At 37.4% G+C, this 23,518-nt stretch overlaps 1 protein-coding gene across 1 annotated transcript; it reads right to left on the bottom strand.

Annotated features, from left to right (window-relative positions):
- Positions 1–9,205: 9,205 nt before the first annotated feature.
- Positions 9,206–22,429, bottom strand: etaa1b (ETAA1 activator of ATR kinase b). Its single transcript, XM_079843704.1, has 6 exons — positions 22,111–22,429; positions 21,697–21,825; positions 20,398–20,456; positions 20,196–20,302; positions 15,487–16,880; positions 9,206–11,269 (listed from the first exon to the last, which is right to left on the bottom strand). The coding sequence occupies exons 1-6, from the start codon at positions 22,274–22,276 to the stop codon at positions 11,145–11,147; spliced, it is 1,980 nt and encodes a 659-aa protein (XP_079699830.1). The 5' UTR covers positions 22,277–22,429; the 3' UTR covers positions 9,206–11,144.
- Positions 22,430–23,518: the final 1,089 nt, after the last annotated feature.

Genomic DNA, 23,518 nt, shown 5'->3' with positions numbered 1-23,518 from the left:
AATAAGTCTGTTTGATTAAAAGCTGAAGGCCACAGGCTGCTCGGTTCCTCGGGGGCTGATCTGGTGTATAAAAAAAAAAAATTACCTCACCCTAAACCTGTCAGCACACCATTACAGCCCACGCCGCCATATGATGGCATGCCAAAAAAAAATAAAAAAATACTGAAGCCATTGTAGCGAGAAGGTGTTGGCAGATGTAGGCTTAAGGAATGCAGTGACAGGGTTATTTGTTGGACAGAGTTTGTGCAATGGAGAAATGTTTAAGGGGAAAAGGCTTCGGTCTGTGGGTTCTTATCAGCAAGCCTAATAGAGTTAGATAGGGGAATATCTTGATGAGAAATCAGATAATGACAGAAAGAAAAACAACAACCTCAAAACACTAGCAACCGAAGGCTACAGTCTAGAGAAGCAATGACTCATGCAGGACAGGGAGCCAAAAAGAGGTTTGCGGCCCATCTGCAAGAACATGCGTATTTGCAGAAAGAATAAACTCTGAAAGCAACACAATGCAAGCCCTGTATAATCTGTTGTGGAAAAACGTCAACCGATGCCAAATATTTGTCATATCCCAAAAGATGTTTTTAAATAAAAATGTCGGCTGGGGTCTTATCAAATTAGGGGATTCAGCATGAATCCATACGACTTGTGCACTATATATGAGTCTTCTTAAGTCATACAATATGTGAGGAATAGGGCTATTAATGAAAAAATAAATAAATACTTGAAATAAAATCAACAATAACTGAAATCAAATTATATATACAGGGCCTAAAATCAACACTCGCCAAGCGCCACATGCCAGAGTTGGCGAATATATGACAATTGTCAGTTGTACGGTAATTAAAAAAAAAATATTCTAACAATGCTTGAACGTGAGCAAACATAAAAAACGTGAACGACACTCGGGACAGTTGGCGGGCCAGCACTGCATCGTCACGAAAGTTTAAGCCTTTACTATTTATATTCAAGCACAAGAAGACACAAAAGGAAGCTTATTTTGCTACTGCCACGCTGTGTGGAAAGTTCCCTTTAAAGGAACAGGCCAACTTTTTGGGACTTTAGCTTATTGACCGTATCCCCCAGAGTTAGATAAGTCCACACATACCATTCTCATATCCGTGTTTGCCATAACTCTGTCTGACGCACCCACCGCTAGCCTAGCTTAGCACAAAGACTGGAGGTAAACGGCTCCAGCTAGCCTACTGCTCAATAAGTGACAAAATAACGCCAACATTTTCCTATTTACATGTTGTGATGTGTTTAGTTACATCATCTACCAAGACCGACGGAAAATGAAAATTTGTGATTTTCTAGACCGATATGGCTAGGAACTATTCTCTCATTCCTGTGTAGTAATCAAGAAACTTTGTGCCGTACCATGGGTGCAGTGGCGCACTGATATTACGCAGCACCTGAAAATAGTCCCCAGCATGCTCTCTGAGCAAGGAGGTTATCACCTTGGTTATGTTGATGGAAGTTAGCCTATTTTCAGGCGCTGCGTAATATCATTGCGCCGCTGCACTCATGGTACGGCACAAAGTTCTTTGATTATTACGCAGGAATGAGGTATTAGTACACGATGTAACGATACACATCACAACATGTAAATAGGAAAATGTTGGCGTTATTTTGTCACTTATTGAGCATTAGGCTAGTTGGAGCCATTTACCTCCAGTCTTTGTGCTAAGCTAGGCTAGTGGTGGGTGCGTCAGACAGAGTTATGGCACGCACGGAGATGAGAATGGTATGTGTGGACTTATCTAACTCTGGGGGATATGGTGAATAAGCTAAAGTCCCAAAAAGTTGGCATGTTCCTTTAAGTCAGTCACGTTCAACGTTATGCTAATGACTGACGTAATGAGATTCCCATTACGTCAGTCATCAACGTAACGTCTCCATTCCCTCCTTCAGGGAATGAGGGTTACATACGTAACCGAGATGTTTTGTGTGTGCTTACATCCGAAGCACGTCAAGAAAGCTGCTTCTCAGACAGTACGCGATTATTAAACTGAGCTCTCTTTCGCGTCTTCTTGAGCTTGAGTGGACAAGTTCACACAAAATTATGTCGAAAATAATGAGTTTCCAAGTAAACTTAGTCGGTTATGTCTTAAGTGAACATTAACAGTTGAGAAAGTAATGTGTACAGTATCAGTAGCTATATTAGATCCTTGCACTCGCTCTTAAAGTGATAGCAACCCAATAATCCTGCTGCTGTCGGTTTTTAATGTTAATCAAACAACAAAGGACAAATAAAGACTGAATAACTTTTGTAACTTTAATAAGGATTAATTAATTAAATTTCTACACGAGTCAAGACTATGCAGTGTCAATTTGCTTACTTTATTAAATTTCTGTTCCTGAAAACAACTTAGTTTATATACTGATAAAAATAACTCATAAAAAAATATTAAAAAGTAACATTAAAATTAAAACCGAAAATATATATATATATTTCTTTCTTTCAAAAAGTTAGCTAAAAATATAATGGTATATATCAAGATACTAAAACAACACTGGTCAGGAACAAAACTAAATCTCAGTTGATAAATTAAAAAAATGTATTTTATTTTTCAAAATAATTCATGGTACACCAATGCATCACACCAGGTTTAAAGTCATTGATATTTGATGTCAACACCATGGGCTCTCGCTTGTCATAACAAAACACGACATGCCGGTTCAAATGCAGAATGTAGAATGAGAATTAAGAGCTGCAGCAGATGGAAAGATGCTCAGTGAATAAAAACTTTGGTCTGTTCCTCACACAAAGCTTTAGTGTGGCTTATAGAAGACTTTGACATTGACCACTTTTATGGTGAATGCATGAACATACTTGAACATTTCTTCATTGGTCTTTCACAAACAAATACCAGCACGCAGAACTACGTAACGTTAAGTAAAAAAGGGCAACATTTGCATTTTTGGGTGAACTGTCCCTTAAAGCGCTGCAATTTCCCCAGGCCGTTGAAGTTCTAAGGAATGGTAAACTTGGCAAATGTCACAGATGCTGTGGCTTGATGTTATCATACAGATAACACACTCTGTCAGAGGTTACATTAGCACCCTTTGTCAACACTTACTGGATGATTTGACTTGGTCACGTCAGGAAAATCGTTGCCTATACTTGCAATAATATAATATTAATGAAATGAAAGGCCACTTAAAAAAGAGAAAAAAGAGAACTTTTTTAACACTATTATAATATAATGTAATATACATTATATAACACACACATATATATATATATATATATATATATATATATATATATATATATATATATATATATATATATATATATATATATATATATATATATATATATATAATCATTTCTAACCTTTCATGGAAGTAAAAGAATGGAAAGTCGGGGGAAAATTACGTTATGAAATAAATGCTTTTCTCCAAAACATGTTGGCCACAGTTATTGGCACCCCTAGAATTCTTTATGAGTAAAATATCTCTGAAGGATATTCCCATTTTTTAGCACACCTGAGGAACATTACATTTTCCAGCTGTGACCTCTTGTTTCACAGGAGTATAAAAATGAGGAAACACAAAGACCAAATTCCCTTAATCATTCATCACAATGAGTAAAACCAAAGAATATAGTTCTGATGTGCAGCAAAAGATAGTTGAGCTTCACAAAATAGAAATTGGCTGTAGGAAAATAGCTAAAGCATTGAAAATTCCCATTTCCAACATCAGGGCAATAATTAAGAAGTTCCAATCAACTAAAGATGTTACGAATCTACCTGGAAGAGGACGTGTGTCTATATCGTCCTAATGCATGGTGAGGAGGAGAGTTTGAGTGGACAAAGACTCTCCAATGATCACAGATGGAGAATCGCAGAGATTAGTTGAGTCTTGGAGTCAGAAAGCCTAAAAAAATAAATAACATTCAAACAACCCCAACATCACCACATATTGTTTGGGAGGGATTCAAGAAAAATCCACAAACAAACTCCAGCATATTCAGTTGTCAGACACGACAAATTCAAAAGGGACCTGGTTCTGTGGTCTATAAAAAGAGCTTTTTGGCAGCAAATCCACCAGATGGGATTGGTGCAAACAGGGATAAAAGTACCCCATGCCCACGGTTAAAAATACCACTGGATCTTTAATGTTGTCGGCCTATTTTTTTGCTGGAGGTCCTGGACATCTTGTTCAGATACATGGTATCATGGATTCTAGCAAACACCAACAGATAAAAAAAACTAAATCTGACGGCTTCTGCTAGAAAACTTATAATGGGCCATGGTTGGATCTTCCATCAGGACAACGATCCAAAACAAACATCAAAATCAACACACAAATGTGTCACCGAGCACAAAATGAACCTTCTGCCATGGTCATCCCTATTGCCTGATATGAACCCTGTAGAAAATGAGTGGGGTGAACTGAAGAGAAGAAGCACCAACATGGAGCTGGGAATCTGGAGAGATTCTGTATGAAGGGATGGTCTCTGATCTCTTGTCAGGTGTTCTCCAAATAGTCAGGGATTATAGGAGAAGACTCAGAGCTGTTATCTTGGCAAAAGGAGGTTGCAAAAAGTATTTAATAAAGGGGTGCCAATAATTATGGCCAACGTGTTTTGGAGAAAAGCATTTATTTCATAATGTGATTTACCCCCCACTTTTAATTATTTTACTTCAATGAAAGGTGATTTTTTTGGATAAAAGAGAAAAGGATAAACGATGCAGATTTATTTTTATTGCCATCTTTGATCATATTTACCAGGGGTGCCAATAATTCTGACCACAACTGTATATAAATCATAAAATTACATATAAAGAAGTTAAAAGCTAATTGGATTAAAAATACATTTAAACTACTATATTTTCATTTAATTGTGAATAACATGTTTTTGGACACTTAATTGCATTACATTCAGTTCACACACATATTATTTTTAAGTATATAGGCTAATTCACATTATAACTTCTAAAGTACTTTTTCCACACAAGACGACTTGGTATATAGCACACAAATCATACTGACTACTAATATCTCACAACACTAACTTGTGTTCTTAATGACTGTCAGAGAGCGTTTTCAAAGTACAAGTCCTTTAGGTGTCATGTTTACTGAAAGAATAAACATAACAGACTGCGATTGATGTTCCTTTGCCTCTGTATGAGGACGTGGAGGAAGAATGTCCCAAAGATGTTGCTTTTTCTGTACATTCTTAACATGGACACAGACTGGTCATTGTGTGAAAAAAACGTTAATTCCTGAATCCCTTTGTCGCTATTATTATTCATTCTGTGTGAAATATGATAAATATGTCCTCTCTCCAGGTGAGGAGGTTGATTATCAGGGACTACATACCTACAATGTTGATGATGAATTATATCACTAAGTATTCTTGCTGAAGAACCTCAATGTGCAGTACATGATATAGACATAAATGACTACTTTATTCTTCTGATTATATTTGTTGAGTAATGCCTGATGAGTTTTTGTGTGCAATGAACAACTGTCTCGACTTGCACCTGCTGTTGTGAGATGATGTAATACACTTCAAGTAATTCTGTAAAAGGTTTATAAATAAAATTGCATATCTGTAAAATCTGCATACCCGTAAGCCTTTCTTTAAGATTTTATATTTGTGTGCCCCATAGGATCAAAACTGCTTTGTCATTGGGGTGTACCCTGGGTACAATTTTTTGCTTTCATTGTTGTAAATTGTTCCTTGGGGTACAAAATTGCCCCTTAAATGGTACAAAGTTAATACAACCGCAGGTTACACAGAAGCAATGACTTGTGTATAATATGGAACAAAAAAGAGATTTGCAGCAACCCGTCTATAGAACCTGCATATTTACACACATACACACAGAAAGTAAAGGCAAATGTTCAAATCAAAAACTGTTCACTAACGGACGTATTTTTCATCCAAGAAATATACTATATTATACAGCTAGGGTCTTTTCAAATGAGTGAATTCAGCATATTCCGTGTGCCATCTGACCGACCTGTCTGCGCAGGAATGCTCTCATAATGGAGAAAACACGAGGCTTCTTTCAGTTTGGAGATGCCTGTGGAGGGAAGAAGGCTCTGCTTTAGAGTGTGCATTAGCCCGTTCATACCTGGGGGCCAATGAATAGAGCCCTCAGGTAAGCCTTGTTGAAACAAATCTAAGCTGCTAATGACACGCACCGTGAAAATATTCACAGTTCATTTCGCTTGATGACAACTGCAGCCCCCTGTGCCCCCGCTCTGCTGTTTTGTGTATTAGTCATACCGTCCCGTCGTGTCGTAATCTGCAACGGACTATGCTATGACAACAACTAGAATAGCATAATGGATGGGAATGCCATCAAATTGTCTACTTTGTAATGTTTTCTTTACATGAACGCATTCTTACATTCTTCAATACCAAAAAGCGAAGTTTACTTGATATGATGATATTGGCATGACGAGAATTCACACCAAAAATCTTATCATTATTTATATCATTATGCCATTCAAAATCTTTATGCTTTTTTTTTTTTTCTCTGTGGATCACAAAAGGAAAAATTTAATGAGGGACAGTTTATATATATATATATAAATAAATGAGATTTGGGTGCATTATATATATTATATATAAATTTTTCCTTTTGTGATCCACAGAGAAAAAAATATATATGTATATGTATATATATATATATATATATATATATATATATATATATATATATATATATATATATATATATATATATATATATATATATATATATATGTATATATATATATATATATATATATATATATATATATATATATATATATATATATATATATATATATATATATATATATATATATATATATATATATATATATATATATATATATATATATATATATATATGTATATGTATATATATATATATATGTATGTATATGTATATAAATATATATATATATATATGCACCCAAATCTCTTTTATTTGTCTGCAAACTTTTGACATGAAGGAAAAGTACACATTGTTTATTTACATATACTACCGACACTGAAACAATACAAAGCTGATTAAAAATCAGCAAACTTTTCAGCCTACTGTATGCAACTACCACTTTGACGCTTCGAAAAGTTCATAGAGATCGTAAAACTAATCCATATGAATTGAACGATTTAGTAAAACTTTTCTGAAGAGACAATCTCTTTTCAGTATATGATGATCAAATTAAATTTAGGATTTTATTAAAATAATAAAATGTATCCACAAACATAAACAAAAGCTTAACGGTACTTGCTTGACACACAGGAACATACCTGTTTTTAGCTGAAGCTCAAACGTGCTGCGTAACACGAGAATGAACCTCATTGGTTCTTGCTGAAGCTCAAATGTACCGAGTAACACGAGAATGAACCTCATTGGTTCTTGCAGAAGCTCAAACATGCTGCGTAACATGAGAATGAACCTCATTGGTTCTTGAGGAAGCTCAAACGTGCTGCGTAACACGAGAATTAACCTCATTGGTTCTTGCTGAAGCTCAAATGTACTGAGTAACACAAGAATGAACCTCATTGGTTCTTGCAGAAGCTCAAACACGCTGCGTAACACAAGAATGAACCTCATTGGTTCTTGTGGAAGCTCAAACGTGCTGCGTTACACGAGAATGAACCTCATTGGTTCTTGAGGAAGCTCAAACATGCTGCGTAACACGAGAATGAACCTCATTGGTTCTTGCTAAAGCTCAAACGTGTTGCGTAACACAAGAATGAACCTCATTGGTTCTTGTGGAAGCTCAAACGTGCTGCGTAACACAAGAATGAACCTCATTGGTTCTTGTGGAAGCTAAAACGTGCTGCGTAACACGAGAATTAACCTCATTGGTTCTTGCAGAAGCTCAAACGTATTGCGTAACACAAGAATGAACCTCATTGGTTCTTGTGGAAGCTCAAACGTGCTGCGTAACACAAGAATGAACCTCATTGGTTCTTGCAGAAGCTCAAACGTGTTGCGTAACACAAGAATGAACCTCATTGGTTCTTGAGGTAGCTCAAACATGCTGCGTAACATGAGAATGAACCTCATTGGTTCTTGAGGAAGCTCAAACGTGTTGCGTAACACAAGAATGAACCTCATTGGTTCTTGAGGTAGCTCAAACATGCTGCGTAACATGAGAATGAACCTCATTGGTTCTTGAGGTAGCTCAAACATGCTGCGTAACACAAGAATGAACCTCATTGGTTCTTGTGGAAGCTCAAACGTGCTGCGTAACACAAGAATGAACCTCATTGGTTCTTGAGGTAGCTCAAACATGCTGCGTAACATGAGAATGAACCTCATTGGTTCTTGCAGAAGCTCAAACGTGTTGCGTAACACAAGAATGAACCTCATTGGTTCTTGAGGTAGCTCAAACATGCTGCGTAACATGAGAATGAACCTCATTGGTTCTTGCAGAAGCTCAAACATGCTGCGTAACACGAGAATGAACCTCATTGGTTCTTGCAGAAGCTCAAACGTGTTGCTTAACACAAGAATGAACCTCATTGGTTCTTGAGGTAGCTCAAACGTGCTGCGTAACACGAGAATGAACCTCATTGGTTCTTGCAGAAGCTCAAACGTGTTGCGTAACACAAGAATGAACCTCATTGGTTCTTGAGGTAGCTCAAACATGCTGCGTAACACAAGAATGAACCTCATTGGTTCTTGAGGTAGCTCAAACATCCTGCGTAACACGAGAATGAACCTCATTGGTTCTTGCAGAAGCTCAAACGTGTTGCGTAACACAAGAATGAACCTCATTGGTTCTTGAGGTAGCTCAAACGTGCTGCGTAACACGAGAATGAACCTCATTGGTTCTTGCAGAAGCTCAAACGTGTTGCGTAACACGAGAATGAACCTCATTGGTTCTTACAGAAGCTCAAACGTGTTGCGTAACACGAGAATGAACCTCATTGGTTCTTACAGAAGCTCAAACGGGTCGCGTAACACGAGAATGAACCTCATTGGTTCTTACAGAAGCTCAAACGTGTTGCGTAACACGAGAATGAACCTCATTGGTTCTTACAGAAGCTCAAACGGGTCGCGTAACACAAGAATGAAACTCATTGGTTCTTGATGAAGCTCAAACGTGCTGCGTAACACGAGAATGAACCTCATTGGTTCTTAAGGATTTTCATGGAGTACAAGGTTCTTTTAAATGACAATGAAGAATTTTTTTTTAAGAGTAGAAAAATATAGAAAAAACACACTAATGTATTAATAATTGTAAAATGCAATTTTATAGAAAAGCGCTGCATAAAGATTCTTCACAATGTCTCATTTTGTGTTCCAACAGCATTTTGGCATCACATGAGAGTGAATGAGAAACACCATTTTTAACTCAACTCCTTTTAAGATCTGTAATTTCCCAGGATGTTGAAGTTCTAAAGAACTTGGTCAATGTCACGCATCCTGTGTCCTAATGCTGTTAACATACAGATAGCACGCTGTCAGAGCTTAAATCAACACCTTTCATCAACTTCACTGGCTGAATTGACTTTGGTAAGTGGGGGCATGACACATCGGGCAACACTGCGTGAAAGGGATTCGGTGTTGTTAGTTTTCGAGAAAGCACAATGTCATCACTGTACATTAAGCTTTAAGACACCACATTACCATCTGCTCAAGAACGTTTTAGTCTCCGGGCTCTAATTTACAGTTAGAGTTTCCTTGTTGGTTAGTCTGAGAACTGTTATCTTGTTTCTGCCCAAACCAACAAGTATGCTGAAATGCAAATTGCATCTGGCACCAAGACACAGTAATTTGACGTAATTACTACAGCTTGATACCAGAGTACGCTCTCCCTGCATGGCACGGATCCATCACAATAATCAGTAATTGCTCTCCGTTTTTTGACGCAAAAAATACCGAAACACCCATTACTCTGTTCCACAGCAGCTTGATAAAGCCACATTACAGAAAAATCCTTCACCAACTTCTATATTGTATGAACTCAACACCTGTAGGGCCCAGCGTTTTCATCATCTGCTTGGGATAAATTGTAGTCATCATCATAACCATAATCACAGTAATAAAAAAGTCCTCATCCTCTTGCCAAATTACTGTGGCATTTGATTTACAGTAATTGTGAGGGAGGGGTGGGGGTTACGCTACGTCTCGACCGGTGGAGTACAAACGCACACACACCTGTCCTGTGTGGCTTCCACCTGAGAAGGGCCGGATCCCGATGATACCCTGACATTCCCCGAGGCACACAATGACTAACATTGTGACATGTACAATAAACCAGGTGTGGAGGGGGGTTTTTATTATTAGCATAGAAAATGCAATTTTTAAAAGATTATATTTTAAGAGCATTACACATTAAGAAGGTAATTAGTCAGGGATGAGGTTTAGACATCCGAGCTGCTATTTCTGGATGCAATTATCGATGGATGTAATGAATTATGTCATTAGAGTATTAGGCAATGACAGAGACCCAAAGATTGCAGTCAGTCAACGTTCAATTTTTTTAATAGAGACTTTTGGAAGCAACAATACACATCACGTTTGCGGCTTTTTTGTTTGCTTCTTTTAATACTGACACGATTGTGTTTAACAGAAAAATATGGAACAAAGACGACAAATAATAATAATACAAAAAAAGATCTCCAGGACCTTTGGCTTGATTGACGAAAATTCAAGTATTTTTTTTTCCCATTAGCAACAGGTAAAGACTATGATCAGAAGACTACACCTAATCCTTTGACCAATTGAAAGTGACCTCACATTTGCAACTGCATATAAATGATGATAATCCAAAGTCTATGCTTCTTTTCTTTCACGATTCAGATGACACATGGTTAGAAATGCTTCGTCAAATGTTGAAAAAATAGTGTGAAGTCTTGCAGACATCGGCCATTCATTATACTGACAATACTGGGTTGTAATAACGGAACCGTAATGTGCGAGAAATTGCTTTTTTTGTAACTCTAGCCATTTAGTTTGGCAGTTAGACAGATATGACACTGCAGTACATTATTCAGAAAAGCATGAGAAATCTTCAAGTAACATTTCCTTCAAAGAGACAAATTAGTGTTCAACTCTAAATTAGTAATGGATTTGGAGGACTGAAATCAGATCTGCAGGCTGTCATAATCACATAATTTAGTTCTTTACGGGCCAGAACATCCCTGACGTTCAGTACAGCACAAGCTCTTATGTAGGGGTTCCATCTTTTTGGCTAGCCTGCATCCGTGATCTCCTCCTCGCGATCGCTTCCTGTTTCTTCCTCTCAATCTCAGCAGCTGTACATTTAGCAGTCGCGTGGGAAGAAATAAAAACTGCAAAACAACAAAAACAGTTCTGTTTTGTTACAGTTCTGTGGAATATAAAAACTTATAAAGCATGAATTGTAACCCCTGAGTTTTAGGGATGCACCGAATGTTCGGCAACCAAAATTATTCGGCCGAAATAAGTGAAAATAAAACCGAATAAATTGAACCGAATAACGTATTTAAAGACACGATCAAATATAGCAACCAGCACGTGCGAGAGAGAGAGGCGCACGCGCGCTTCTAAATGCAGCAAACATGTCGGAAGTGTGGAAGCATTAAAGTGTCCGATCTCGACGCAAAAGTGGCCGTTTGCAGACACTGTTCTGCTGAATTGTCTAAGCACTCGGGTTGGGTACTGAACTCAGTACTTTTAAGGGCACCATCCGAATTACGTCGGTACTACCGAGTACTGATACACATTAAATCAATCGGTACCTGAGAACGCATATTGTAATATAGACTAGTGTCTGTGAATATTAAACCGAAAAAAGACCATTTAAATACGAATCATGCGTGTCTGTGCGAATGAATACAGTCTATGGGTTTACCTCACACACACTCTCACTCAGAATCGCGTGTGACGGTCGCAAGTTTCCATCTCTGCCTCTCATATGAGGACATGAACGCACGAACGTCATCTCCAGAGCCACTGAGAGTCACTTTATGAGCATTTTACCGTTTCATTTGATAAAAACTACCGTCATAAAACACACAGAAACTCTAATTCACGGCAACCCGTCAAAATAAAGGTTCGGCTAACTTGACAATAAATTACTGTTGTACAGTAGAATTTAGATACGTCTCAATGTAATAATACTAACACTAATGTAATAATAATAAATTATCAAAACAAAATTTTTTTTTTTTTTTTTTTAAATTACAAATTTTCTTTATGTTTTAATTTTAACCATATAAATCTCAGTTGTGCAGCACTTTGTTTGACAAAAAAAGTTTAATTAAATTAAAAGATACGTTAAATTAATGTCTTTTATGTCTTCATTTGATCACTAGAAAATACATAACACGAAATTTGTGGGAAATCTTTTCATAGAAATGAAATTAAAAAGAAAAAAAATAATATGGTTGTTTTTATGAATTGAATTAAGTACCTAGCAGTCTACTATTTACTAGTAAATATTACAGTAATCAAACATCACAGACAATGGCAGACAGCGACCAGGGCAGCTCTGGCATAATGTCAATAACACTTTTATAAATGACTTACAGGTTCTTTACAGTTATTTATGTAAACATCCCAAAAGTACCAGAAAAAGGTACCGTTACTACCAGTACCAAATTTCAGTACCAATACCGGTTCAAATGTGAACGGTACCCAAGCCTACTAAGCACCCTCAAATGCAAGCAAGAGCACCTTCAGTTGATACTGTAAAAATATATTGGCAAATGCTCCGGTGCATATTTGTGTCTGTAGAACGTCAAATGTATCCATTTAACGTGTTTCTGCAGCAGTGACAGGCTAGCAAAACCTCTCATGAACAAACAAATTGTAGACACGAATCAACGCAAGTAAGATACTTATTGTGCATTGTTAGCAGCTTCATTGAACTTTGTGAGATCGCGATGAACTGACATAGCGACAGCGTTTAGTGATCGTAAATGGAGCGGTGGCTCGCTTTCGAGTCTACAGTCTATATAATATTTGTATATAAAATAGTTTTTCATGTTACAAAAAGGATTAATGGCCAATTGCACGCTTCAAAGTTCGGAAGAGACAGTGAAATAGTAACGCATTAAAGCAATGTAAAGGCAGACTAATAGAAAAATATTTGTTGCAAAATATTTTTTGAAATTCTAAATAATCTTAAATGTCTCACCGTACGCTCAGTGCTGTGGTGGAGCCGTTGCTTAGCCTACATCTGCACTAGAGCACCCTCAGTGATGTCAGAAGCACCCTTAGTGATTTGATTATGATACCTGATAGATAAGTGATAAGATGGCATAAGATGGCCAAATAAAAATATTTTGATTTTTTGTTATATTGTGCTTTGTTTGTATAATGTCTGCTGGAATGCTAAAATATGTGTTAAATACATATTTTTAAATTGTAGATTTGTAATTTATTTTTCCTTTAAGAAAGCAAGACAAAATAGTAAAAAGCTAATTTTAACAATTTAATTTATGTAATGGTGAAAAAACTGGCAAATAATAATCGAAAAACCGCGTTCAATATTCGGCTTAGGCCAAATGTTTTATTATTATTATTCGGCTTCGGCCAAGAATTTTCATTTCAGTGCATCCCTACTGAATTTCAATGTTTAATTCAGCACTCATAAGAATAAAGTATTACAATTAAACTTTCTCTACACACTTTTTCTATAACAGTAAGTACATTAGAAGACAGTTCAGACCCAATGTGATAGTTAAAGTAACAGTGTACCCCAAAATAAAAATATAACTCTCTCATCCTCATGACATGTCTTTCTGCAATGGAACACAAAAGGAGAAATATTTGAAAAATGTTTGCATTACTCTTTTCCAAGGACATTATCAAGTAGGGCTAAGAGAAAGAAAAAAAAAAGTTGATTTCTCGATTGTAATTTTTATGAACCAAAATTAATTCTTAAATCCAAAAAATCGATCTTTTAATCCATGCTGTTTTCAGTTGAGGAATGAACATCGTAGCACGCCTTTCATCCAATAAATCGCAATACGCTTTGTGCGGTTACTTTTGAAATGAAACAAAGTCTCAGATTTCAAATCTGTACATTTTATTATGAAATTAGCCCGCCAATAAATACCGTTTTGGCGCTCTTTAATGTGGCGTGATAAATCACTGTTGCTGCCTGAGATCAAGCGGAGCTGCAGCAAACGCACGTGAACGGATCATTTTTAAATAACTAAATAAAAATGAATGAACATCAGAAGGTATGTTGAAAGATACAGTACAACTTACCGAAATCCGTATCACATCTCATGTAATCGCCAAGTGTTTTAACCGCGGAAAGACGTCAAACAGCTTGTAAACAATGTCACGTAATGTTATATTTGCCTCAGAAAATTCATTTAGTGACCATAAACTCATCACATATTTTTACTGTTCTTCAATATTTAATATAAGTTTAAATAAAGACAGCGGCTATTTGCACTAAGTGAAAATAGCATATTTTCTTAGCGATGCAAATAGTGATAGATCCTATTTACTAAGTGAAAATAGTGATATTCTATTTACACCATGTAAAAGTAGCAGTAAATGTGTAAATAGTAATTACATGCAATTTATACTTTATTTTGACAGATACAGAGAATATTTGCACCTCAGTATTGTTGTATATTAACAGGATGCAATAACAATAACAACAGTGTAAATGATTATATTTATTAAAATTATTAAATGGATGCCGCGTTAATGGGACAATAAAAGCCCTCCCTACACCCAACCCTAACCCAACCCAATAAATGCTTTTATTATTATTAAACAGTTCGTTAGGCACTTTATTTCCACATTTAGAACATTTTCTTAATTTGTATAAGTGAATAAGCTAAAGTCCCAAAAAGTCAGCGTGCTCCTTTAAGGCGGCATTCATTTAATAATTTTAATAAATAATCATTTACACTCTGTTATCATTGCATCCTGGTAATGTACAACAATACTGAGGTGCAAATAGTATGTCAAAATAAAGTATAAATTGCATGTATTACTATTTACACATATTGCAAAGAACTGCTACTTTTACATGGTGTAAATAGAAAACATCACTATTTTCACTTAGTTAATAGCATATATCGCTATTTGCACTTCATCTATCGCTAAGAAAATTATTACACCTAGTGTAAATAAAATCTAGTTGCTATTTACACGGTGTAAATAGCATCTATTGCACAAATAGCAGCTGCCATAAAAAAACAACCAAAAAAACTCTTCATTGACAAACATTTTTATCAGTTAAAGACTTGGAATGTACTCTACAAATCTATTGGACTACTGCTACGATAATTTTATGGTGCTTTGTTTTGTTTTCATTGAATTGAAAAGAGCATTATGAATATTCCTGAAAATAATTCCTCGAGTTCCACAGAAGAAAGAAAGCCATGCCGGTTTGGATCAACATGAGGGTGAGTAGATGACAGAATTTAATTTATGTTTGAGCTATTCTTTTAACAGGTTAAGCAAACTTGCCTATTACAGTCATCTCCTGTAGAAGTATTCTATGATGCAATTTCAGAGCTAATGTGCTGCAGGTGCCACGACGTACAAAGCTTACCTTTGTTGGTCAGCGTCATGGAGTCAGACAGATGTCTTTTGAATGTGTAATGGTGGGAGTTAGAAGCATTTCCTACTGTTGCGCTTAGTGGCATAACAGTCTGTGAGGTGTCTGTGGATTCAGCAGAACCAGGCCTAGATCCTAAGGCACTTTTCACTTGACTTGATTTGTTTTGCAGAGCACTGTGACTCCCTAATACAGAGCTGGAACACACACCGTAGCCCTGTTTAAATCCAGAGCTGCCACTTGTACACGGTACCGAGTTTGAGCGAGCAAATACGCGCGTGGACTTTGTGGGTTCTTGTGGTTGGCCCCTGCTGTTGATGCCCATGTTCTGAGAACAAATGGAGCCAGAAGAGGAAGGTGCTTTAGATGCAAAGCTTCTTGATTTGTCGTGTGCAAGATTTTTGACTTTTTCACTGCGTCTTTGCTGTTCTTGACTGGCGGATAACTTTTCCACGTCATCGCAAGCCCGACAAAGGAGATCATCGTCATCTTCGTCATTCCACAAACCATCGGAATCAAACAGAGACTTCATGTCCTCCGCTGAAACCCCATCAAACGTAGCAGAAGAGGTCTGATTTGAAACTCCACCATCTTTGGTTGTTCTATCAAGCTCTGCTTGTCTTGTACCCTGGGATGGCTGTGTTTGCCGTTTTTCTTGGTTCACAGGTGAAGTCTTTAGCAGCTTCTCAGTAGTGTGATTCTGGGCAGAAGCAGGTGGCTTCAACCTAAAAGTGCTTTGATTAGATGTTTTGACTTCAGGAAGTGTCTTGGTAAAGGTGCTGTTTTTGCTGGTGCTCTGTTGAGTTTCAAAGCAGATGTTCCTGCCATTAGATAGAGAGGGATTAACCTTGGTCCCAAAATTACATTTCTTAGAGCAAGACTTGGGCTGAGCAGTGCTCTGTTTCTGAGCTACATTCAAAGGCACTGGGTTCTTTATCATTTCTAACACAGACAAGTCATTCAGAAGGTCATCATTTTCCCAGTCATCATCAAACTTCGCTTCCGTGGCTTTAGGTGCATCTACAGGAAATTTATTGATTGCTACAGAACTTGACCTCGGTCCAGCCTGAGCTACAGGTTCAGTGGTGCTTTCTGGTGTGCAGTTTGCTGACGGTGGACTCAGTCTCCCACTTACGTGCTGAGTGGGACCATCAAACAGCGCCTGAAGCTCCTCCTCTTCCCGGCGCGCTAGAGATGAGCAGCCAGTTGGTTGATCCGACGAGACCGGGACAGATGTTGATCTTTCTGTTGCAGCTGTACCATCACTTTGTAGCTTATTGATTTTATTTCTTTTTTCTGTTCTCTCCTGTTGTTTCTCTTTGTCCTGACGAGTCATATTGATGTCAAACTGCTTGGCAAGTTTCTTGAGATCCTCAACATTGCTCTGCCTAAAGGAAAAAGATGGGGAATTAATGTAAATCTAAAAAATCTATGATATGAAAGTGTATGTGGCCGATAATAGCTAGTTTGATCTGTGGTCTCTATAAAGGCCAATCAGAAAAACGATCAGATGGTGCAATACTCGCGAGACAATTTTTGTATGTACAGCAAAAATTGCATTTCTACCAAGTTTCTAAAAAAAAAAGGACAAAAATGTGCAATGTTTTGGCGGAGAATGGAGACATTGCAACGACAGCAACCAAACAACAATGAAAGTGACAAAATAGAGCTGTGGAATTTTATGCTCACAGAAATATGTAAAAATGCCTGGCTCACCCACAAGTCGTTCCAAACCTGTGACTTTTGTTCATCTTCAGAACACAAATGAGGATCTTTTTGATGAAATATGAGAGATCTCTGTCCCGCCATTGACGGATACACAACTGACACTGACCCTTCAAAAACTAATCCATATGAATTGAGCGGTTTCATCCAAATTTTCTGAAGAGACTTGATCGCTTTATATGATGAACAGATTTTATTTAGGCTTTTATTCACATATAAACATAGATCAGCAAAAAAAGCAGCAAACAAAATCAGGAGTTCAAACGAACATGCTTGACACGTGGGAACAAACCTCTTGCGAAAGTTCAAATGAGCAACGTAACACAAGAATAAACTTTGGTTTATTGGTTCTTGCAAAAATGCTTTACCTTCCTTTTATCACAACTGACGTGTGCGTCAGTTAATGTTTATTTGGACTTGACTGAGAGACTGGCATTCTGACACCACGATCTTCATGCTTTCTAACCTTATCTCCACTTGTTGTTGTTTATTCTGTCTATTGTACATATAAAATACAAGAATTAATGTAGTGATTACATTCCCACACCAACATATTAAGTATTCTGTCCATTTTATCACGAAATTCAAACAATAAATGCCGTTTTGACGCTCTTTAATGTGACGTGACAGAGGCGTGTCAGTTCAAGTGGCGAAGCTGAGAATGCGATCATCTCCTCCTAGTCAAAGAATAAACATGAATCAACAGCTGACAGTATGAGAATACATTACAATTTACTGAAACGTATCATGTCGTGTAAACGCTCAATCAGTGTTTCAACGGTGGAAATTTGTCAATAAAACAGCTTGTAAACAACGTCACGTAGCACCTCAGAAGTCATTCAGTGTCCACAGCTGGTTAGTTCAATAGACAAACTGAACTCTCACTAAATATATGCACTATATTAGCCTATATATTCATCATATTCTACTTAACCTGCTAGTGATGTCTTGATTATTTAATGTATGTTTAAATTAATCTGTCATGAAAATGTCAGCCACTGTGTATAAATGAATATATTTCAACAACAAATTGGATTAAAAACATAATTTTATACTTAGATTTAGAAGTTAATGCAAAAACTGCCTAATGTGAAGTTTACATGTTTGCATGCAATGTGTTATTTGAGTGTTGATTATTATTATTATTTTTTTTAAAGCTACTGAATTTAAGCTAATTTGGGCTCTGTTGTAGTAATGCGCAAGTAAGGGCTCCCTATATAGTTTACACTTTTATAGTTTACGCATTAGCAGAGATATATATTTTTTTATCTTTAAGAAATTTTAGTTTTGAATTAATTTCCCCTGCTGTACTGAACCCATACCGAACCGCCAGTTTTGTGTACCGTTACAACCCTACTCTATAGTAATAAATGCTCTAATGCTGAAGTTTACACACTTCAACTAGAAACAGGTGTGGACCAAGCACTAGAAAAATATAAGTATCAAATCAGAACTTAGTATTGGCAGACTCTCAATATTCATCCACTCGGATCGGATGCACAATAAACTTGAAAGGGACATCCCTACTCAATAAACCCAAAATCCTAAAAGCTGCAATACAATAATCATTCATAATTTTCACATTATTTCACACAAAGTCACTGTGAACACAGATCCAGTGGTGAAATGGGAAAAGATGGATGATCTATATCCAATGTTGTGTTGTCAAAAGTACCGACCGCGATACCAATTCAGTACTGACGCTTTAAAGGTCCCGTTTTTCGTGTTTTTTTGAAGCTTTGATTGTGTTTACAGTGTGCAATATAACGTGTTAATGTTTCATGTGTAAAAAAACAGTATTTTTCACACAATTTACTTATCTGTATACTGCTGTTTTCACTGTCCTCAAAACGGCCTGAGAATTTCCTCGTTCTATGAAGTCCCTCCTTCAGAAATACGTAACGAGTTCTGATTGTGCCAGCGATTCCCGTGTTGTGATTCGACAGCAGCTTAGCACACGTTGCCCGAGAAGGTCACGCCTCTTACCATAACGGGGAGATGAACGCACTCAAACTACAGCCCCTGAAGGCCAAACAAAGGTGATTTGACTCCGGGATGAAAATAACAGCGTCTGAACGACATGGCGACAAACGCAACCGAACCGAACTGAACGCAACACTTCCTCTTCTCCACGAGGGAGCAACAAGACCACGCCCCCTTTTTCGCGTATTCTTGTGGGCGGAGGTTAGTCGACAAACTGTTCTACTAACGTAATTAAAGCAGGATGTACAGGGATGTAGTCCAAACCGGCCGTTCGCTGTAGGCTTTGAAAGGGAACTTCTGTTAAATAAAATATCTCGCTTGGCATTGAACTCTAAGCTTTATAATTTTACAGGTATTATTTATGCTCTAACAGCAACATTACACACTAACTAAAGTTTGAAAAATGGGATCACGAAGAACGGGACCTTTAAAAATGTGAGGCTTTGAGCGCTGTTGAGCGGAATCGTAAACACCTCTGATTGCCCATTGTGCTCACACGCTCATCAAATATGTCTGTGATTGGCTACAATGGCCAGCGCTTCAAAAACATGTTATAAATATACATCAATGACAATTTTCACAGAGCGCTTACACAGATACACATGGAGCGTTTGAAGGCAGGCGTCTATCAGCCTACCGGTCCGCTGGTCGACGCCTGCTTGTGCTTTCAAACGCTCCCGCTACCGCTTCCTAAACACTTTCAAACACTCCCCTGCGTTGATCATTGTAGCCAATCACAGACACATCCGATGAGCATGTGAGCACAATGGCCAGTCAGAGGTGTTTATGATCCCAGCTCAACAGCACTCAAAGAGTCACATTTATTTAATTTCATTACCGACTTGGTATCGCGGTCGGTACTTTTGACAACATTAATCCAATGTCATACAGCTGCAGCACATCTGTCAGGTAATACAGACATTTTATGCATGATAGTCTAAAAAAAGGTTTACGGCACCTTTTAAGTATTCAGTTATTGATCAGAGGACACGTACCGTGCTGATTTCCTCCTGACTCTGGGCTGTCTGATCTCTGGTGTGCAGGGTACGGCACTGTCTCCAATCCACTGGAGCACTGAGTCCCCTTCTTTAGACTTCTCAACCTTAAACATAGCATGACTGTTAGATTAAAATTACCGTGACGCGCATCATTTCCTTTTAGTTTTCTATATTTGACTATATAGCGTTCAGTACTTACTTTTGGTGCAATCCTATTGACAATTTCTGATATCTCAATGACTCTCGCATCTCCTCCTCCTGTGAATGGTTACAAATATATAGTACTAAATAAGAAAGTGACATTTAAAATGTGTATATGTAAAAGGTGGTATTATGCACAATGGCAATCCGTTTATATACAGTATACAGTTACACATCAATATACTATACTAGGGTTGGGCGATGTCTACCAAATTAGCATCAGACAATGTCTACAGTGAAACATCGCGATGGACGATGACATCGGGGGGTTGCGTTTGAGCGTTAAGCTCCGTTAATGTGGCGCGCGTCTGGAGAAAGACAGAACTGCCGTGGTGCTGAAAGGGCTTGAATGAAGCACGTTTGGCTTTAGATAAAACTGCTGGAGGATATAGCGCTGAAATATTACCACAAACGATCCTGAGTGCTTGCGGTGTGATCCGCACCGCTGTTTTGACGCTCTGCTCAATTCAACTAGAAACAGGAAAATGCTGCTACCTGTGTTTCCGGATGCAGCATTTGAATATCATTGGTTTAGTTTATGTAAAAGATGTAGTAGCCTAACATGCACTTATTTTCAGTTAATTTTTTTTTGTAACGTCTTTTATTTTCACAGACATGTTATCAAAGCCATAAAGATGGCATTTTTAGCTAGCAAATGTCAACCACCACATCAAGTCTCATGCCATTTAGATGTTTTTTTTATTTTAGCTAACGTCATTAGCTTACATAAATAGCATATTAAGCCAATTAAGAAAAAGATATAAGATTAAAAATAAAACCGTCAATTAGACAAAGGTCAGAAAAAACCTGGTATAACACTTGACATTCTGTCCACCTCACTTTTGAAATGATGGCTACGCCTCTGTCTGTCAGCCATCGGCCCAACCCTACTGTATACAAAGATGCAAAAATACACATCTGGATGTGTCCTAAACAACTCAAACTAAGGAATACGCGTGTAATTTTACAATTTTGAACTTAAGTATTATGTAATGTGCAACTGTTGCTGCATTGATGTCACTTATTTATTAGTTACGAATAATCTTGCGTCCAAGATGTGTTTTTGTTCAATTAAATCAGATTGTCCAGTAATAGACATTGCCAGATAGTTATTTGACATTTAAATACATTTAATTTCTATCAAATAGGCTACAGCTATAATAAAATGTATACCATTACTGACCAAAAATAAAACTCATGCCATATGTAAAATTTTGCTCATAACACCAACCCCTAATCGGTACACAAGTGTTTGAAAATAAATACAGGCTAGTGTAATTATCATGATCACACTTGCCATTCAAGCTTTGCGTGGGTGAGTTGGGATCCCAGATGATGTCTTGCGGGGATTCAGTCTCATTAGGCGAATCTCCGCTGTAACAACCGTTGAATCTGATTCTTGGTCGACGTTTTGGGGTTGTAAAATCTGAGAATTAAGATCAAGAAGTCAACAACACGTATGCTTTGTTTGGGAAAAAAGATTTCACGTGGACACTTAACAAGAAGTAGCATGAGGTTTTGGACATGTACCACAAGCTTCTTTTGAAGTACACTGGAGTGCCATGTAAATAACATTAAACATACATATGGCAATCATTCACTCAAATGGTAATACCACCATGACACTGCAGCAGTAGTTTTTATAAGCATAAATACGTTATATGTTTCCGATGCGTTGTCACGGGTTCTGATGTCTCACAAAAGTATTTACCTTTGCGACAGTTGTATGAAGTGTGATAAGACGGAGACTGTGACTGTTTGAGTCCGATCATTCGTGTCTTTGTTTTCATTTTCTTCTGGGTAAGTTTGAGAGTTCTGCTCCGACTTTCTCTCGAATCTGATATATGTCGCACAGCGATGTTTCTCTTGTCGGTCATAGTTTATTTGAACAACTGTGAACAATACCGCTCCAGTAGTCATAACTTGGTTGAAATATCTACAAAACGTTAGCGATATTTGGTTTAAACTCTGAAAATGTTTGGCTACTCAGGTAAGAGTGCTCCCCTACATCGTCGCCATGTTTTCTGTACGTTTACATGAAGACGCGTCTCTGATTGGTTTGTAGCATCTCGCGACATCTCGTGAGATTTTGCATTCTCGCTGCACTTTTTGTTGTCCACAACAAACAGTTTGACCATGTACAGAATTCAGTACACAAGTCTATATTAAATATGAAAACCAATTGTAAGAGGTATAAGTTAAATAATAAAAAGGAAATTAGAATAAGTAATAATGTAAAATCCATCCTGTAGCATATTGTAAGTGTAAGGTAAGGTTGGCTAATATAAAGTGCATATTACCTTACACTCCTTTGGGCTTAGAAAGAGTAAAACAGTGTATTATGAATGTGTATTGTAGGATACCAGATATGCTGACACTAAAAATAAGAAAACTAAAAAGGTGTTTAGGGTAAAAGTATTGATGTAAAAAGTTTGAATTAGAGGGCTGCATTGGGATTGAGTCCCGCCGGGTCCCGCGGGACCCAACGCAAATCTCGCGGGAGCGGGCGGTTTGAATTTTGCTGCGGGCGGGAATGGGCGGCTAAAAAAAACACAGCAGGAATCGGCGGGATAGGGAGGTTGCCTAACGACATGATGGAGAAGATGTCAATAGATGATGTAGAAAAGAACCTCAAACGAGGTATTTACAGCACAAAAGCTAAGCAAGGAAAGTCTGACATTTGGAGAAGTTTCTCAATTGTTTTGGTAGGCAAAATCATGCGGTATAACGTTATATGTATCCACATATTGCGCAGCTGGCAAATACATAGCTACTTGATCATACCTCACCAAAAACGCTCAGCACTCCCTGCAGGTCAAGTTGACTGTTTGGTGTTTTTGACTAACAATACATAGAAGTTTAGTGAGTGGAATTGTTTCTAAATGTCCGTTTGCTATTTTGTGTTCACATTACGTTCTGTTGAAGCATGTTTTCTCCTTTCAGTCGGTCACGTTCGACGCGACGAATTGGGATCTGTTTTTTGTTTCTCAATCTGGTTTTCTGTTTTCTGTTTTGCAAAGCAGTCTATTTTTATGTGCAAAGTTTTTGATAAAAACGAAATTATATTTGAATGTATTTGTCTTTTAGTTTTTTTACATGCAGGCCAGGGAAACGAAACA

Source organism: Gobio gobio, assembly GCF_949357685.1.
Source record: "Gobio gobio genome assembly, chromosome: 18".
NCBI lineage: Eukaryota > Metazoa > Chordata > Actinopteri > Cypriniformes > Gobionidae > Gobio > Gobio gobio.
Note: the sequence above shows the minus strand (reverse complement) of the source record. Positions and strands in the feature narration are given on the sequence as shown.